This window comes from Pyrus communis, chromosome 3 (genome assembly GCF_041283825.1).
Source record: "Pyrus communis isolate YQ-2024b chromosome 3, ASM4128382v1, whole genome shotgun sequence".
Lineage (NCBI taxonomy): Eukaryota > Viridiplantae > Streptophyta > Magnoliopsida > Rosales > Rosaceae > Pyrus > Pyrus communis.
In genome coordinates, this window is record NC_142567.1 from 23,373,758 (window position 1) to 23,390,095 (window position 16,338).

Here is a 16,338-nt window from a genome sequence, read left to right on the forward strand (position 1 = left end):
AGACAGTTCACGTAGTAATAATTGTCAATGATTACAAAAATATGCAGTATCACAAGTAAAAATTTAAGATGAACTAAAATATCTCTTGTTTGAGAAATGTTTTAGCTTTTAAAGTTGATGTCACGTCTTTGAGCTTGCAGGTATATAATACTTCGTCAACATTGACACTTTTTGTTGAAGCCAAAATGTTTCTAGCTTCTCAAGCATGTTTTTAGCTTTTTGACATGCAACTTTTGATATTTTTATATTGTCATTGTCTGGACTCTTATTTAGAAAATAAATATTTATTAAGGATAAATAAGTCAGCAAAATAATATATCACCTCTATTAAGTAATAGCCTCCCTAATGTTATCAAATTGGTTCCATCCAACTTTATAACCTTATATAGGTTTTATTGTATTACTAAAAGTAAGAAGTCATCATGAACACTTCTTGTGAAACTTCTTTCTTGTGCTTAAAGACATTTTATATGTCAATATCAGTTTATAAAAATTATGAATAAAACTAAAATGTATCCAAAATTAATACTAATATACAAACTTAATTATAAAAAGCTAATCAGGTAACACCACGCATCAAACTGTTTAGGACAGGAAAATTATGAAGCGCACTAAAATTTAGTGAATGAGTTCAATGGTCATAAAAAAGCAAATGTGTAATGAACCATGTTACAAAACCAAGCAACAAATTCACATCATTTTGGTATAAATAATTAAAAAAAATTAGAATATTTCAAAATCTCCACTCTTCAAAAATAACGTCTTGATTCCTGATATTTTTCAGATTTAAATAAGAAATTTTAAAGACCGAAAAGACAAAAAAACAACCAACCAGACGACGTCGTAACATCGAAGCGGGTCACAGATAGTAAAACTGGCCGGCCCGTAGGGCTTCTCCAAATGTTGGGCCGGCCCCCAAAAAGCAACGGGCAAAAAAAAAGAACAGAAAAAAAAGGAGACACGACTCGGAACTCGCAACGGTCAAGCGACTCGCCGAGTCAACTCGGCCTTCTCTCTCTGTGTTCTCTGCTGTTGCTTTCTTCTCTACCTCTGCGCTGCCACACGCATGCGCCCTCTTTTTCCTCTTTCCCGCTTCGGTGCCCCTTTTCGTAATTTCGCCCCCTCCCATCTTCGTCCTCGCGGAATCAGACGGCGCACCCCTCTCCACGTCACCATCGTCTTCTTCATCCCCACTGCAACCTCTCCTACGCACACATCTATATTATAATTTAACCGCTTCGTCTTTTAGCTCTCTATAGCCTTTTAGGGTTTCTCTCGTCTTCCACCCAAACGCAATCTCTCTCTTCTCTCTCTACGAACCGTCAATTCTCGCACCTCCGACGGTGAGGACTCCGTGCTCTGCTGGTCAATTTCACCATTGAAGTTCGCCGCAGGTATTCTTTCGTTCGAATCTCAGTCGTTTTAATTGATTTTTTTGTTATTTAGGGTAAATTTTGGTTTAAGTTGTGAATCGTGATACTCTTGCTTTTCGATTTGTGTGTTCTGTTTTTTATTTTTTCGTTTTGGTTGTGCAAATGTTGAGGATTTTATCTTTTGTGTTTTGAATTAGGGTTTTGATTCGGTGGCGGTTTGAAATTTGGGGATTTGGTGAAACTTGGAGGTGGCTTGGTGTGAAATTTGTGAGTCTCTTTGATTTTGGGTTTGTTTTGTGTTGGGATTCATGGCAATTGAGAAGAACAACTTCAAGGTTTCGAGGCTTGAATCAGAGTTTTCTCCCAGTAGTAGGAAGAGTTTGTCTAGTGATGAGGATGAGCTACAACAGCGTAGCTCTGCTGTGGAATCCGATGACGACGATGAATTTGATGATGCCGACTCGGGGGCGGGGTCTGATGACTTTGATTTGTTGGAATTGGGGGAAACCGGTGTGGAGTTTTGCCAAGTTGGGAATCAGACTTGTAGCATTCCTTTCGAGCTGTATGATCTTCCAAGCCTTGAAGACATATTGTCAGTGGATGTGTGGAATGAGTGCTTGAGTGAGGAGGAGCAGTTTGGCCTCACTAAGTATCTGCCTGATATGGACCAGGAGAGCTTTATGATTACCTTGAAAGAGCTTTTTACAGGTTGCAACTTTCATTTTGGGAGCCCTGTTAAGCAGTTGTTTGATATGTTGAAGGGAGGTTTGTGCGAGCCAAGAGTTGCTCTTTACCGGGAGGGTTTGAATTTCTTTCAGAAGCGGCAGCACTACAATCTTTTGAGGAAACATCAGAACAATATGGTTAGTAATCTGTGTCAAATAAGGGATACTTGGCTTAATTGCAAAGGATATAGTATTGAGGAGAGGCTCCGGGTGCTGAATATTATGAGAATCCAGAAGAGTTTGATGGGTGAGAAGATGGAAGATATGGAGGCTGACTCATCAGAAAGAGAGTCGGGTGAAGGTTTACGGAGCAACAAAATCAAGGACAGGAAAACTGCACAGAAAATGGCTCGTTATTCTCCATATGGGGTGGATACAAGTGTGGAACTTGCATCAAGAGGGCTGTCATCGGCTATGGAATTTGCAAAATATGGAAAGCAGAATCCAAAAGGTATACTGAAGTTGGCTGGGTCCAAGACTCCTTCAGCAAAAGAGCTAGCAAACCATTCAGGACTATACAGTTCAGCAGTAGCTCTTCCTCGGCAGCATAAAGCAGGAGGGTATGATGCTGGGGCAGCATTTAGAATGAGGGATCAATTGATAAGTGGTGATGATGTTGAAGACACAGCATATGGAATTGGCATTCAGCGAGATAGAAATGTGTCTCGTGGTAGCTCTATGGATAGGTCTGGTGTTTTCAAAGTGGGAAAGAATCATGACCTTTTAAGAGGTGACGAATTAAACATTGACAGTTTGATGGGTCTGCCTCTTTCCTCAAAGGCTGACGTTTATGCCTATGGTAGGAACCACAGTGTAAACCTTTTGTCAGAGGCAAAGGTGTTAACAGCAAAGCCTCCTAATTTAAGAGCTCCCTATGATTTTGTTAAAAAGGCCAAGTATCCGGAAAATATTCATCAATTTACAGCTGGGGATCAGATGAAGTCCTCGAAAGCCAGACTTTCACAGCCACCTCTCAGAGGAGATCGAGCTGACTTATCAGAACCTGCAGAACCATTCTGGCATAAAAGGACTGAAGGGGAGACTTTTTCTATGGATTCTCCCTTAAGAGCGGATGATTGGAATGCTAGGAGCAAGAAATGGAAGACAGGGAGGGAGTCTCATGATCTAAATTACAAATCATATAGAGCTTCCCCACCACAGATGAATGATAGGTTTATATCTTCTGAATTTAGAGCAAAACCATTGCAAGAGAAGACAAGAGAGAAGAGAATACAAAATGGAGGATCAGAAATGGCAGCATTGAAAGGTAATAGAATGTTTGTTAAAAATGAAGATACGGAATCAGACTCATCGGAGCAATTTGACGACGATGAGGATAGCAACCCGTTGTTGAGGAGCAAGCTGGCTTATCCCAGTGGTGTTATGGAACCTTCTCCATCTTCTTTGTTGAATCCCACTCTAGATGCAAAAAGGGCCAAAAACTCGAAGAAAGAGGTGAAGGATAGTTTACAGGCTCTTGATGGGATCAATTACTCCAGTAAGATGAGCGGTTTTGTGGAACATGGGCATATGCGTAATCTAGGGAACTATTCTTCCAAAGCAAAACAAAAGGGTAAGATGCGAGACAATAGTCCCTTACATAACTCTTCGACTAGAGCTTTGGAAGAGCGTTATATCCCGGGCTTGAGTAAGTTTAATGATGAAGGTGACGATTATGAAGAACAGAAACAAATCTACAAAATGGGCAAGAATGCCCAATTTCAAGGGGAAGCTGGTGAAAGGTTACATACACCCTCATGGAAAGTCTACGCTGGAAAGCAGAAAAGAGAAGTTGGCCATCATCATTCTGTGCCAGAGTCTCGTTATTTGGTTGATGAGGAGGATGATTCACATGAAATGCGGTTACTAGGGAATGGTAGTGGACAGGGTAATATCAGGAAGAAAGGTCAGAACTTTGAAGACTCTGAGGGTGATCGCCATGAAAGGATTGAGGTCCCATTATTAGGGTGCAACATGGCAGCAAAGAAGCGGAAAGGGAAGGTGGATGTGTTGGATACTGGTAGAGGAGATGAAGATGGTGATCTCCAGTCTAACCATTCACAGCTCATCGTTGATTCCAGTTCCTTGAAAAAAAGGGCAAAGAGGAAGCTAGAGAATGAGAATGTTAGTTCAGATGTAGAAATTTCTGAGCAGCCAATTACAGAATTGGGAGCAACAGAGATGGAGCCGGGAACCAAGCCCCAGAAAAAGGCATTTACTCCAATTACACCTACAGTTCATACTGGTTTCTCATTCTCGATTATACATCTTCTTTCAGCTGTTCGCTTGGCAATGATCACTCCAGTTCCGGAAGGTACTGTTGGGGAATCTGTCGATGAGCAAAACAAAAATCACAAGGGTGCTGTCAATGGGGTTCTTTCTTGTGAAAAGGTGGATGTCAATAACTCAGAGCTTGCTGGAGAAATGAATATGCCTTCTCTAACGGTTCAGGAGATTGTGAACCGTGTTAGCTCGAATCCAGGAGATCCTTGTATCATTGAGACACAAGAGCCACTTCAGGATCTTGTGAGAGGAGTTCTAAGGATATTTTCATCAAAAACAGCACCTTTAGGAGCAAAGGGTTGGAAGACGCTGGTTGCCTTTGAAAAAGCAACAAAAAGCTGGTCGTGGACTGGACCAGTTTCTCAGAGTTCTTCAGATCGTGACGCTAATGAGGAGGTGATATCTCCTGAAGCATGGGGTCTTCCGCACAAAATGCTTGTCAAGCTGGTGGATTCGTTTGCTAATTGGCTCAAATGCGGGCAAGATACCATTCAACAAATTGGAATTCTTCCGGCACCGCCCTTGGAGTTGATGCAGCTCAACCTGGATGAGAAAGAAAGGTTCAGGGATTTAAGAGCTCAAAAGAGTCTTAACACCATTAGCCCAAGTTCTGAAGAAGTCAGGGCTTATTTCCGGAAGGAGGAGGTTCTTAGGTATTCAATTCCAGACAGAGCCTTCTCTTACACAGCAGCTGATGGTAAAAAATCCATTGTTGCTCCCTTGAGAAGGTGCGGTGGTAAGCCAACATCAAAAGCCCGAGATCACTTTATGCTGAAACGTGATCGACCACCACATGTTACAATTCTTTGTCTTGTGAGAGATGCAGCGGCAAGGTTGCCTGGAAGTATTGGCACCAGAGCAGATGTTTGCACTTTGATAAGAGATTCTCAGTACATTGTTGAAGATGTGTCTGATGCACAAGTTAATCAAGTTGTTAGTGGAGCCCTTGATCGGTTGCATTATGAGCGTGATCCTTGTGTGCAATTTGACGGGGAAAGGAAATTATGGGTCTACTTACATAGGGAAAGAGAAGAAGAAGATTTTGAGGATGATGGTACTTCATCTACGAAGAAATGGAAGAGGCAGAAAAAGGATGCTGGCGATCTACCTGACCAAGGAGCAGTGACTGTGGCTTATCATGGGACTGAGGAACAAACTGGATATGATGTGTGCTCCGATCTCAATGTCGAGCCATCATGTTTGGATGATATGCAACAAGATGTGGAGGATAATACGGATACCAATAACGGGTCTGAACAAGATGAAATGCGCCAAGGCGATCCAATGCTTTGGGAGGGTGTTGGCTTAAATCCAACGCGTGAAAATAAATTATTGTGTCAGGAAAATTCCACAAATGAAGATTTTGATGATGAAACGTTTGGGAGAGAAAGAACAGTTGGGCTCTTGAGTGCAAGCTTATTATGAGGTTATCTTCAGGTAGTTTTCGATGGCATTTTGCATTATCCAAATAATATTGTCTCCTTTGTGTCTTAGTGTTGGCAAGTAACTCTTTTGGATTGAAATTTTATTCGTATGCTATTAATATGATTCATGAAAGCTGTTGTTGATTGAACCCACGTTAGGTATCCTTTTACACGAAGAAATGTCAGATATATTATATACAGTTGAGTAATTACTATGATCAAAAGGTTCTCAGAGATAATAAATCGGGGTTTCTCCCCTTTGTGGTGCATGCTTATAGTTGTGACAAGGAGAAGTAACTTACGTTTAATCAACTGTACTTTGCCATCCCTCGTGTAGGGTTCTGACGAAGAACATTGATATGTTTTGCAGGCATAGCACTCCAACCTCCCATCGGACCGCGGATTGCAGATCACATGGTCCTTCCCAGGTCAAGGAGCGTGTCATACATTGAATCCGCGGTCACATGGTTGTTCCCAGGTCAAGGAGCGTGTCATACATTGAAGGTGCAGTATTTTTGCATATAATATTGATTCCATCAGGAAAATGTGTAGAGTAGAAATTTAGTCTTGATCGAGGCTCATGAGTCTGCCTTCCATAAACAAAATATTTGTCTTTATGTATTTAGATCTTGAAGAAGAGAAGAAAAATGCAGTTGATAACGTGATACTTGATAGTCGTGTACATTAAGTGAGCAAAATGGCCAATTCCATGTTTCGGTTGTTTATGCATATATGGTTTAGGACTAATTGTGAGGAACTAGACGAGTTGTTTTCGTTGACTAAAAAAAACATATACATCACGAAAAACAATATCCAAGATAAAGATGTAGTTCTGATTAACGGTTTGATAACAAACTTGCGCATACAAAGACATCTTTGTAGATCATAATTATAAGGTTTTTTAGCCAAAATGGTTCTTGAGATTTGCATCATTTTAGTCATTTTGGCCAAAATGATTCTATTGATTTTAAATCTCAATGATCAAAGTGAGGAGTTATACAAATTTTAGAGACCATTTTGGTCAAAAAACCTAATTATAAATCACCTTATATGACAATTGATGTGGCACGCCAAGTCATTAAAAGCAATCCACGTGTATATATATATATTTTTTTTTTTAACTTTCAATCTCCTAATGAAATCCACGTGTATTTTTTTTCCTATATGACAACTTGCATTATCTTAAGAGATGCATTTTAATCTGATCGTATCAGTCCAAAAATCCACGTCTCCATCTGACTTGACAATCTTAAAAGTTAAAAACTCAAAAGGTAAAACGTATATTGCAGTCATGTAGACACTAGTTCGGCGAGAGTCCTGCAAAAGCAGCGAAAAACTAGCTGAGTAAATTGAACTATGTCCATCAGAAAGGAAGCTAAAACACCTGAACACGAAAAAGAAGCCAACAACGCGCCATTTTGGAGCTTCCGCTCTGTCCAGAAATCTAAAACAGTTTTGGATGTTGGATTGGTTTTTTATCCTCCCTATTGCCGGAAACTAATGGATCTGTGTTCCAATGCAATCTCAATGATTTTCAGGCAAAATACGTTCGAGCGCAAGCCAATCAGTAATTTTACCAACAGAATCATTATGCAGTTGCTTCAATGATATCACAATGTATGCAAACATATCTACCCAGTTCTCTGGCTAATAATATGTCAACAATAAAATGCAAAAACTTGCCCTAAACAACACAATCTGATATAGTGGGTTTCACCTTGGACACCATGCTTGTCAAGGGTGCAACAATTCCAGAGTTCACTGTGATAGTCAGAAGCATCTCCTTCAACTTTCAAATATGCAAATTAACTTCATCATGATCTTTCTAACAATGGCAACAAAGCAAGACCCACAACATCTTTACACAACAAATTAACTATCAATTCCGCAGTAGACGCATCTGCTGAAAACCCCCTCTCCACCATTTCATGGATAAGTCTCATCGCCCTTGACGTCTCGTTCTTATTGATGAACCACCGGATAATTGTGATATAGGTGCAATCATTTGGCAAGATTATTGACAAAGTCTACTAATCATTATGGTAAACGTCCCGACATTAGGCTGAAGTCCTTTTGATGATAAACCGCTAAAGAGATCCCTTGAGCATTCAACATTTCCACTTATGCACAAACCTTCAATAAGAATATTGTAAACCACAATATTTGGATCCAATTTCTTGTTGACATATTATTAGCCATACCATCCATGAGCAAATTGTAAGTAACTGTATTAAGCTCAATACCTCTTTGGTCATCATTTCAACCATAGTTTCTGCTTTCCCGGCCAAGCCCTCCTTACAAAGGGTGTCTACCAAGACACTGAAGGTGTGCACATTTGGAAAGATACCTTTTCTCACCATTTCATTGAACAATCTCGTAGCTTCTGTCCACTCCCCCAATTTGCACACTCCATGAATCAAAGAGGTAAAGGTAATGACATTGGGGGCAATACCCCTTACTTGTCATTTCAGATAAGAGGTTCAATGAATCCACAACAAGAGTATCTTTACAGTGACTGTCGATGATCGTGCTGTAAATGACAATGTCAGGCTTGCAACCTCCTTCCATTTTCCTAAGTAGTTGAATAGCTTCAGTGTTGTTACCTTTCATGCAAAGGCCCTTTACTAGTGTGCCGAAAGTAACCACATTGGGTTACAAGTACCACTCTAAATCATTTTAGTCAGAATCCCGACAGCATCAACCTCTCTATTCTGAAGAAGGAATCCGTTGATTAAAGTGGTGAAGGCCGAGACATCAGGTTCAAAACCAAGTTTGGAGAATTTTCCCAAGACAGACAAACCAACCCCCATTTGGTTGAGATGAGAAAAGCAATTAATGATGATGTTTGGAGTTTAAACATCAGGACGAATTCCCGACGGCTCCATTTGGTCATTCCGCGAGATGACTGCCGAATAATGTTTCAACTTCACAACGGACGGCAGAGGACGCATTTGAAGCATTTCGTCGAACACATGGAGTGCATCTTCAAGATTATTGACTTTGACACGCCGTTGCAAATGGGAGTTTTTAGATTTGGGCGGATGAGAAGGTCGAGAGTGGAACGGACCGAAGTAACTGTTGGGTAATAGAAAAAGAGCAAGGTTATGAAAAAGACAAGGCACAGCCGGCATACTTCTCACTCTCAGTCTGCTGGTGATGACATAAACAACCTTCAAAGAAGAAGAAGCCATTTTCGTCGCCTGCATCCTCCTCAGCATCTGGGTTAAGAAGATGATGCATTGATTGCGTCTATCTAACCTTTTTTCCGGTGAGATTCGGAGTTGGGGGTTGTTTGATAAATAAAGAGTGAGAGTAATTGAAAGTCGTATTTATGTTTTATTATTTTGTAGTATATTGAAAGCGGGAATATTTTCTTTAATTAAATAAATAATCATTTACATCTTATCTAAATGTTTTGTTTGTAGGCTGGAATTAAATGATTACGTTAGGCTTGCAAGCTGCATCTTAAATCCCCTTACTTCTCATACACTCTTGATTGGAACGTGATATTCACACTTTTTTTTTACTTATTAAACGTTTTTTTTTTTTTGGATGTCGAATCGGATGAATTAAATAAGATCAAATGACAAAAATGGATCAGCTAATGATTTGGCCACAACAGTTCATCATTTTAGAAACCGAAAAGATTCACAGAATCACTATTGTTAAACCGAAAAGATTCACAGAATCACTATTGTGACCTTTTGCATGAATGTCAGTTACTAATACTATTGTGCCGAAAGCAATCACAATTGCATTATGGTGAATTTGGATCCTCGCCGGATCCTCTTTGTGAGGATTTTGGGAATCCGTGAATCATGTCTGTTCATCGTACATCGTGCGGTCAGAAATCATTTAAATATTTTTATTTAAATTTAAACACAAACAGTACCTGATAAAAACTGATAATATGATGTATTATAAACGAACACAATTTACAAATCTCCAGAACCTTCACCGAAAGGTTCGGAGAGGATCCTGTTGGCGTTATAGTTACCTCCCTATATCATTTTGTTGAAAAATGAAAAATGTTGAGACCTGTCTCAACCTTCCTATCTCGAAAAAGAAAGTCGTTGATTAAAGTGTTGAAGGTCGCCGCATTCGGTTCAAAACCAATTTTGAAGAACTTTCTCAAGACAGATAAATCAAATCCAATTTAGTTACTGATTTTATTAGTTTCAACAACAACAAAAACATATTCGAAAAACAAGAAAAAAAAAATACAAAACAAAAGAACTTAGTTTTCTTATTATTTTACTATAATATATTTACACCAACGGAGTGGAAAAATAAATTAATTGCGAATTGCCATTGCAATAGTCGAACACAAGGAAAGATAAATGTCATTAGTGTTACTGAATCTATATATTTGCTTTTGTTTTTTTGTAGGGAACTTTAACTAAAAACCGCATTTTTACACTAAAAAATCAATCATGATACTATTCATTTTACCCTTTATTTTGTTTTATCATTAAAACTCAAAGTTTTCAAGCACTTTTCATTAGTTTTTTTTTTTTTAATAAGCCTTAGCCCCTAGTTCATTGGTTTATGGTTTAGGCAAGACCGATAAACCGAACGCCATCAAATGAGATTCCAAGTTTACTTGTTAGTTACTTCTTGTGATTGTCTTTTTCATAAGAGGATCTCCAATAGAAGATGCAAATTTCAAATGTAAAAGCCCCATTCACATCTCATTTTACATTTTCGATCAATATCTATCGACCTTATTATTCTTTAAGACAAATTGATGTCCACTCCAGGCCTTGAGGTCTGGGAGGAGGGGACATGCCCTGGTGTGAACTTGACCATGAAAATGCTACCTGGGGTACTTGCAGCTATGATCCAGTGCTTTGATTGGACGGTTATCGGGTCCTGATCGGGTGACGATGTTCTTCAAATGGATGAACGGCCAAGATTTACTACTCCAAGAGCACATGATCTTGTGTGTGTTCCAGTAGCCCGATTCAGCCCACTCAACATCCTTGACCCATAAGCCAACTCTTTTGTTGGTCATTTTATGTAAAACTATCGCTAGTAAATTTAGTGCCGGTTTCGTTACCTGCAGCAGCCTTGAGACTTTGGGCTGTAAGCCATAATCAGCAGGGCGATTCTGAAGCTCAGCTGGCCAAGTAATCTGCAAAGAACTTGTTGCCAATTTTGATCAACGGATGAAGGTGTAAACAGGACGGAGTCTGGAGAGGAAGATCCTGCTGCTTAACAAGAGCAATAACAACTGTCAGAGTCAACTTCAAGCTCTACAGATAAAAAATATAAAAAAACCTGTCCTCCAAGCCAGTTTCTGCACCAAAAACAAACCGTGTAACTTTGCAGAAACCATAAAGGATCCCAGTCCAAGAGGCCCTCAGTTCTGGTGGGTTTAGAGCGCAATGATGAGTTGGAATGCCTCCACTCTTGAGCATAGGTCCAGATCACATTCTTGCGGCATGCAAGGAAAATATATAATCAGAATCAAAACTCGCAGATTCCTCCATCTCCACAAGAACCAACAGCTTAAGCCAAAAATACCTGACACCCCAAACCAAATTAGAGGATAAATTAGCTTTTAACCAATCCAGGAGAGGCAGATAAAAGTATTGACCCAAAGTTTGAGGAGTACCAAGACCAAGCTGAGTTTGCATATTGACATGAACGATACACATATCACTGAATTGGGAAGTGTCTCCTGCGCCCAAAGCGACTCACAGTTCACTTGGTGCAAAGGGATATCATACTTTATCAACAAGATCATTCGACAAATGTACAAAAACATGTGCACGCATCATATTGCTCCCCCCATGAAATGGTGATTTGAACTAGAAATAGGGAAATTCCTTTTGTCCTAGGAAGCAATTAATGAGAGAAACATTCACCTCCATAAAAGCTCCCCATACCAGACATCATCATACGCTCACATTGTTTACCTGAATTTGATCCCCTGCAAAACAGTAGCAATAGAGAAAATCAGTGGCACCCTTATACTGTTCCATCAAGATCCGACATTAATTGTTCAGAACATGTTTGAATGTAAAACCGGTCTTGTTCACTCCATCTACACTAACATGAGCTTAGTATAACAAGCAGGGGATTGGTCATTTTCTTCAGCTAATTTTACAATCAGAAGTTATATATGTATATATAAGAGAGAGAGAGAGAGAGAGAGAGAGAGAGAGAGAGAGAGAGAGAGAGAGAGAGAGAGAGGAGAGAGATCATCATACTTGACATCCACAGAGTTACTTGTAGACCATCATACTCAACACATTCCAAGGGATTGATATATTTGTCTTCAAAAGTAAGCTTTCAGGCATAACATGGTACTAATAAATAACCTGTAGAATACATCCACGCTTACCAAGGGTGAGTTTTACTGTCGAATCTCTTCACAAACTTAAAGGAGTTTTACTGTTGCTACAAACTTTCCCCTGTTGTTGACATGCCTTGGCTTCAACCTTTTTTCATCCAAATAATCATACTAATAAAATAAATCAAATAATTGTTTCAGCAACAAAAACAATTTACATAACTACTGTAGACAACCAAAGTTCAAAGTCTCAAAACTGTCTCTATCCAATATTGCAAACATCAGCCCTAGATTTTCCCCAAATGAAAAAAACATGACAACTTCTTACTAACGTAATCACTATGCAACCTGTTATCACAATATTGCGATGTATAACAGTTTTTCTACTAAACTCTTCAAAATAAGCATATGGAACTACTCAAATGCTAAACTTTGGGGTGCAGTAAAAAATATACGTTGTGTTTCCACGTGACTAATGAAGAACATATATAATACACTAATCAAAGGTGCAACAGGTTCAAAGCTCGTTATAATAATTAGAAGGATCTCTTACCAATTTCAAAGATGCAAATCAACTTCATTGCGATACCTCAACCAATGTCAACAAAGCAGGATCAACAGCATCTTTAGACAGCAAATTAATTATCAATTCCATAGTTGACGCATCAGCAGAAAAACCCCTCTCCACCATTTCTTGGATAAGTCTCATTGCCTTTACTGTCTCATTGTTATTGATGCACCCTCGGATAATTATGTTGTAGGTGCAACCATTTGGAGGATGACCTCTATCTTTCATTTCTTGAAGCAACTTTTCCGCTTCACTTATTAAGCCCCCATTACAAAATCCACTAATCATTATAGTATATGTCCTGACGTTGGGCTGAAATCTTTTTGATGATAAACCACAAAAGAGATTCCATGCAGATTCAACTTTTCCAGCTATGCATAAACCTTCGATAAGAATATTGTGACTCACAATATCTGGGTCCAACTTTTTACTTACCATATCTCTTAACAGTTCCATTGCCTTAGATAGTTGTTGGTTTTTACACAGGCCATCCAGTAAAACATTATAACTGTGTACATTTGGAAGTTGGCCACAAGCTTGCATCTGAGAGAACAACTTTTGTGCATCTTGTATTCTTCCTACTTTGCAAAACCCGTCCATAAGAGTGTTATAAGTAACTGTATCTGGAACCAGTCTGTTATTAGACATTTCATTAAAAATCATCAGTGCCTCATCTATCCTTCCATGCTTACAATAGCCATTGATGAATATGTTGTAGCTATAAGGATCAGTTGTGTAGCCCTTGCTGAGCATTAGTTCCAAAACCTTTTTCGCCTCACCCATTTCTCCTCGCAAACAATATCCATCCATAAGCGAACTGTACGTGACCATGTCAGGCTCAATATCTCTTTGAGTCATCATTTCGACCATGCATTTTGCTTTCCCGACCAAGCCCTCCTTGCAAAGGGTATCTACCAAGACATTGTAGCTGTGCAAGTTTGGAAAGATACCTTTGCTCACCATTTCATTAAACAATCTCGTAGCTTCATTCCACCCTCCTAATTTGCATACTCCATGAATCAAAGAAGTATAGGTAATGACGTTTGGGTCAATACGTTTACTCATCATTTCAGAGAAGAGGTTCAATGCATCCACAACTAGAGTATCTTTACAAAGGCTATCAATGATCGTGCTGTAAATGACTAGGTTGGGCTTGCAACCTCCTTCTTCCATTTTCCTAAGCAATTGAATAGCTCCAGTGTTGTTACCTTTTGCACAAAGGCCCTTTACAAGTGTGCCGAAAGTAATCACATCTGGGTTACAATTACCTCCCTTCATCATTTTATTCAGAATCTCGACAGCATCAGCCTCACTATTCTGAAGAAGGAATCCGTTGATTAACGTGTTGAAAGTCGCCACATTCGGTTCAAAGCCAAGTTTGAAGAACTTTCCCAAGACAGATAAACTAAACCCCATTTGATTCGTATGGGAAAAGCAATTAATGATAATGGTTAGAGTATAAACATTAGGGCGAATCCCCGAAAAACCCATTCGGTTGTGCAACGAGATGACTGCCGAATAATGTTTCAACTTGGCGACTTGACCCAAGAGTTGAGTGAAACAGAGCATGGAAGGCGGAGGACGCCTTTGAAGCATTTCGTCGAACAGATGGAGTGCATCCTCAAGGTTAGATACTATCACAAGACGGCGTGGTTGGGTGTTTCTAGATTTGGTTGATTGAGAGTGAAACGGAGCGAAGTAATTGTTGAAGAACGGGAAAAGAGTAGAGTTATGAAGAAGACAAGGCACAGGCGGCATACCCCTCACTCTCAGTCTCAGTCTGCTGCCGATGCCATAACCAACCTTCAAAGAAGAAGAAGAAACTGTCGCCGCCCGCATCATCTTCAGAATGTCTGTCTGTGAGTGGGTGAGCGAGTGGGTGTTGAGCCTCAAAACTCCAACCGGCTTCGTCGATAAATCTCAACTTGCATATTCTTCCGTTTGCCTTTTGCTGTTTCAAAGTTATATATTATTATTTTATTAACCATATACAGTTTAGCCATGGATCGCACTACATCTTATACCTCGTATGTTTTGAAAGAAATCTTCTCCAGATCCCTTCCATTGAGTCCCCTGATTAATAAATCCGGACCCTTGAAATTTGATCCAACGATTAAAAATAAGGGGCCCCATTAAAAGTTATAATAACTTTAAACGTTTGATCAAATTTTAAGGATCCGAATTTGTTGGTTAGAGGCTCAGATGGAAGGGATCCGGAGACCCTTTCCTATATTTTTAATATTGTCATGTCATATCTTAATTTATAAATTCATTATCATGTCATACTTGCGTTAATTAATCAATCAAATTAATGTTAAGTGATGTTGTATCAAATGCAGAGCTCATATTTGTTGACGTGACAATCAACTTGTGCCAATGGTCAAACAACTAATAAAAGTATTTAATTATTAAAATTATTTTAATTCATCTAAGTATTTTTTTTTTTTTTTTAATTCTTTAAAAAAAAAAACCTAGCCTCACCCCACTCATCTCCTTCCTTTCCCTCACTTCTCATACCTCAAATTTTTAACATTACAATGTCATATCTTAATTTATGAATTCATTGTCATGTCATACTTAAGTTAATTAATCAGTCAAACTAATGTTAAGTGATGACGTGTCAAATGCAGGACTCATATTATGTTGATGTGGCAATCAACCTGTGCCAATGGTCAAACAACTAATAAAAGTATTTAATTATTAAATATTATTTTAAAAAAAATCTTTAAAAAAAAAAAAACTAGCCTCATCTAAACCTGGCATTCGTGTCGTGTTTCTTGTTTTCATGTCATACCCAAGAGCTTAACTGGACATGTCGTGTAATACCCATTAAAGTAAACGGGTAATATGACCCAACCCGAAATCAACCCGTTAATATTATCACGTAATATGACCTGATCCGTTACTCGTTAAGAAAAATATATTTTAAATCAATAAAAATGAAAATGAAAAACATAATTTGACCCAAAAAAATGTAAAACATAATACTAAATTTCAGAGTTGATTCCTTCATGAAAGTTGTAAAACTTTTCATTACGAGTAATTACATTTTTCACACTTCTAAAAAACATTGTTCATGAGATTTGGAGAGTTTTAAAAATCTAAACAACTATGTAACCATCATCTAAGCGTTGAGGATGCAATTATGAACGTTTATTATGCTTTCACATCTCTCAGATTTATACATTAATGATTATGAATTTTGTTTATTTTGAACTCCCTTAAAATACTATTCATGAGAGTTTGTATGGTTTTAAAAATTCAAACGATCATATACCCATCCTCAAAGCGTAAAGGGTGCGACTACGAGCGTTTGCATATTTTTTTCATATTTTTCACACATGTAAATTAATTATTATAATTTTTTTAGAGAATTGTTATTAGCACTCTAAAAGTCTCATTTGGTACTCCAAACTTTCTATAATTAGAAAGAAAAATACATTTGTGAAAAATGCAGAATAAGATTTTGGAGTGCTAATAATAGTTCCTTTTTTTTAATGTGTTTAGTATTTTTAAATTACTTGATATTTTTATTTTTAATGTGTTTTATGATTTTTAATCTCAATCATTGACTATAATATACTATAAAAATAAATAAATAAATAAAACTTAAATTTTAAAATTTATATAGAATAATAATTAATAAACAATATATACATATTCATTA

General features: G+C 38.3%; 2 protein-coding genes and 1 long non-coding RNA gene across 3 annotated transcripts; 1 reads left to right on the plus strand and 2 right to left on the minus strand.

Annotated features, from left to right (window-relative positions):
* Positions 1 to 976: 976 nt before the first annotated feature.
* LOC137715424 (uncharacterized) lies at positions 977 to 6,534 on the plus strand. The gene is made up of 3 exons (XM_068454753.2): positions 977 to 1,394; positions 1,571 to 5,818; positions 6,176 to 6,534. Exon 2 carries the CDS (start codon positions 1,682 to 1,684, stop codon positions 5,804 to 5,806), a length of 4,125 nt encoding a protein of 1,374 aa, XP_068310854.2. The 5' UTR covers positions 977 to 1,394; positions 1,571 to 1,681; the 3' UTR covers positions 5,807 to 5,818; positions 6,176 to 6,534.
* A 448-nt stretch (positions 6,535 to 6,982) lies between these two features.
* Positions 6,983 to 9,173, minus strand: LOC148698158 (uncharacterized). Its single transcript, XR_015960899.1, has 2 exons — positions 7,523 to 9,173; positions 6,983 to 7,122 (listed from the first exon to the last, which is right to left on the minus strand). It is a non-coding gene; the product is annotated as an uncharacterized LOC148698158 (long non-coding RNA).
* A 1,275-nt stretch (positions 9,174 to 10,448) lies between these two features.
* Positions 10,449 to 14,590, minus strand: LOC137715874 (uncharacterized). Its single transcript, XM_088691381.1, is given in 6 exon segments — positions 10,449 to 11,015; positions 11,122 to 11,331; positions 11,423 to 11,740; positions 12,021 to 12,131; positions 12,657 to 12,691; positions 12,693 to 14,590. Coding segments are annotated over 2 exon segments (1,851 nt in total). The 5' UTR covers positions 14,514 to 14,590; the 3' UTR covers positions 10,449 to 11,015; positions 11,122 to 11,331; positions 11,423 to 11,740; positions 12,021 to 12,131; positions 12,657 to 12,661.
* Between the last annotated feature and the right edge of the window lie 1,748 nt (positions 14,591 to 16,338).

What these genes read in the sequence shown, in the direction of transcription:
- LOC137715424 (XM_068454753.2), top strand. Translation starts at nt 1,682, where the DNA reads ATGGCAATTGAGAAGAACAACTTCAAGGTTTCGAGGCTTGAATCAGAG.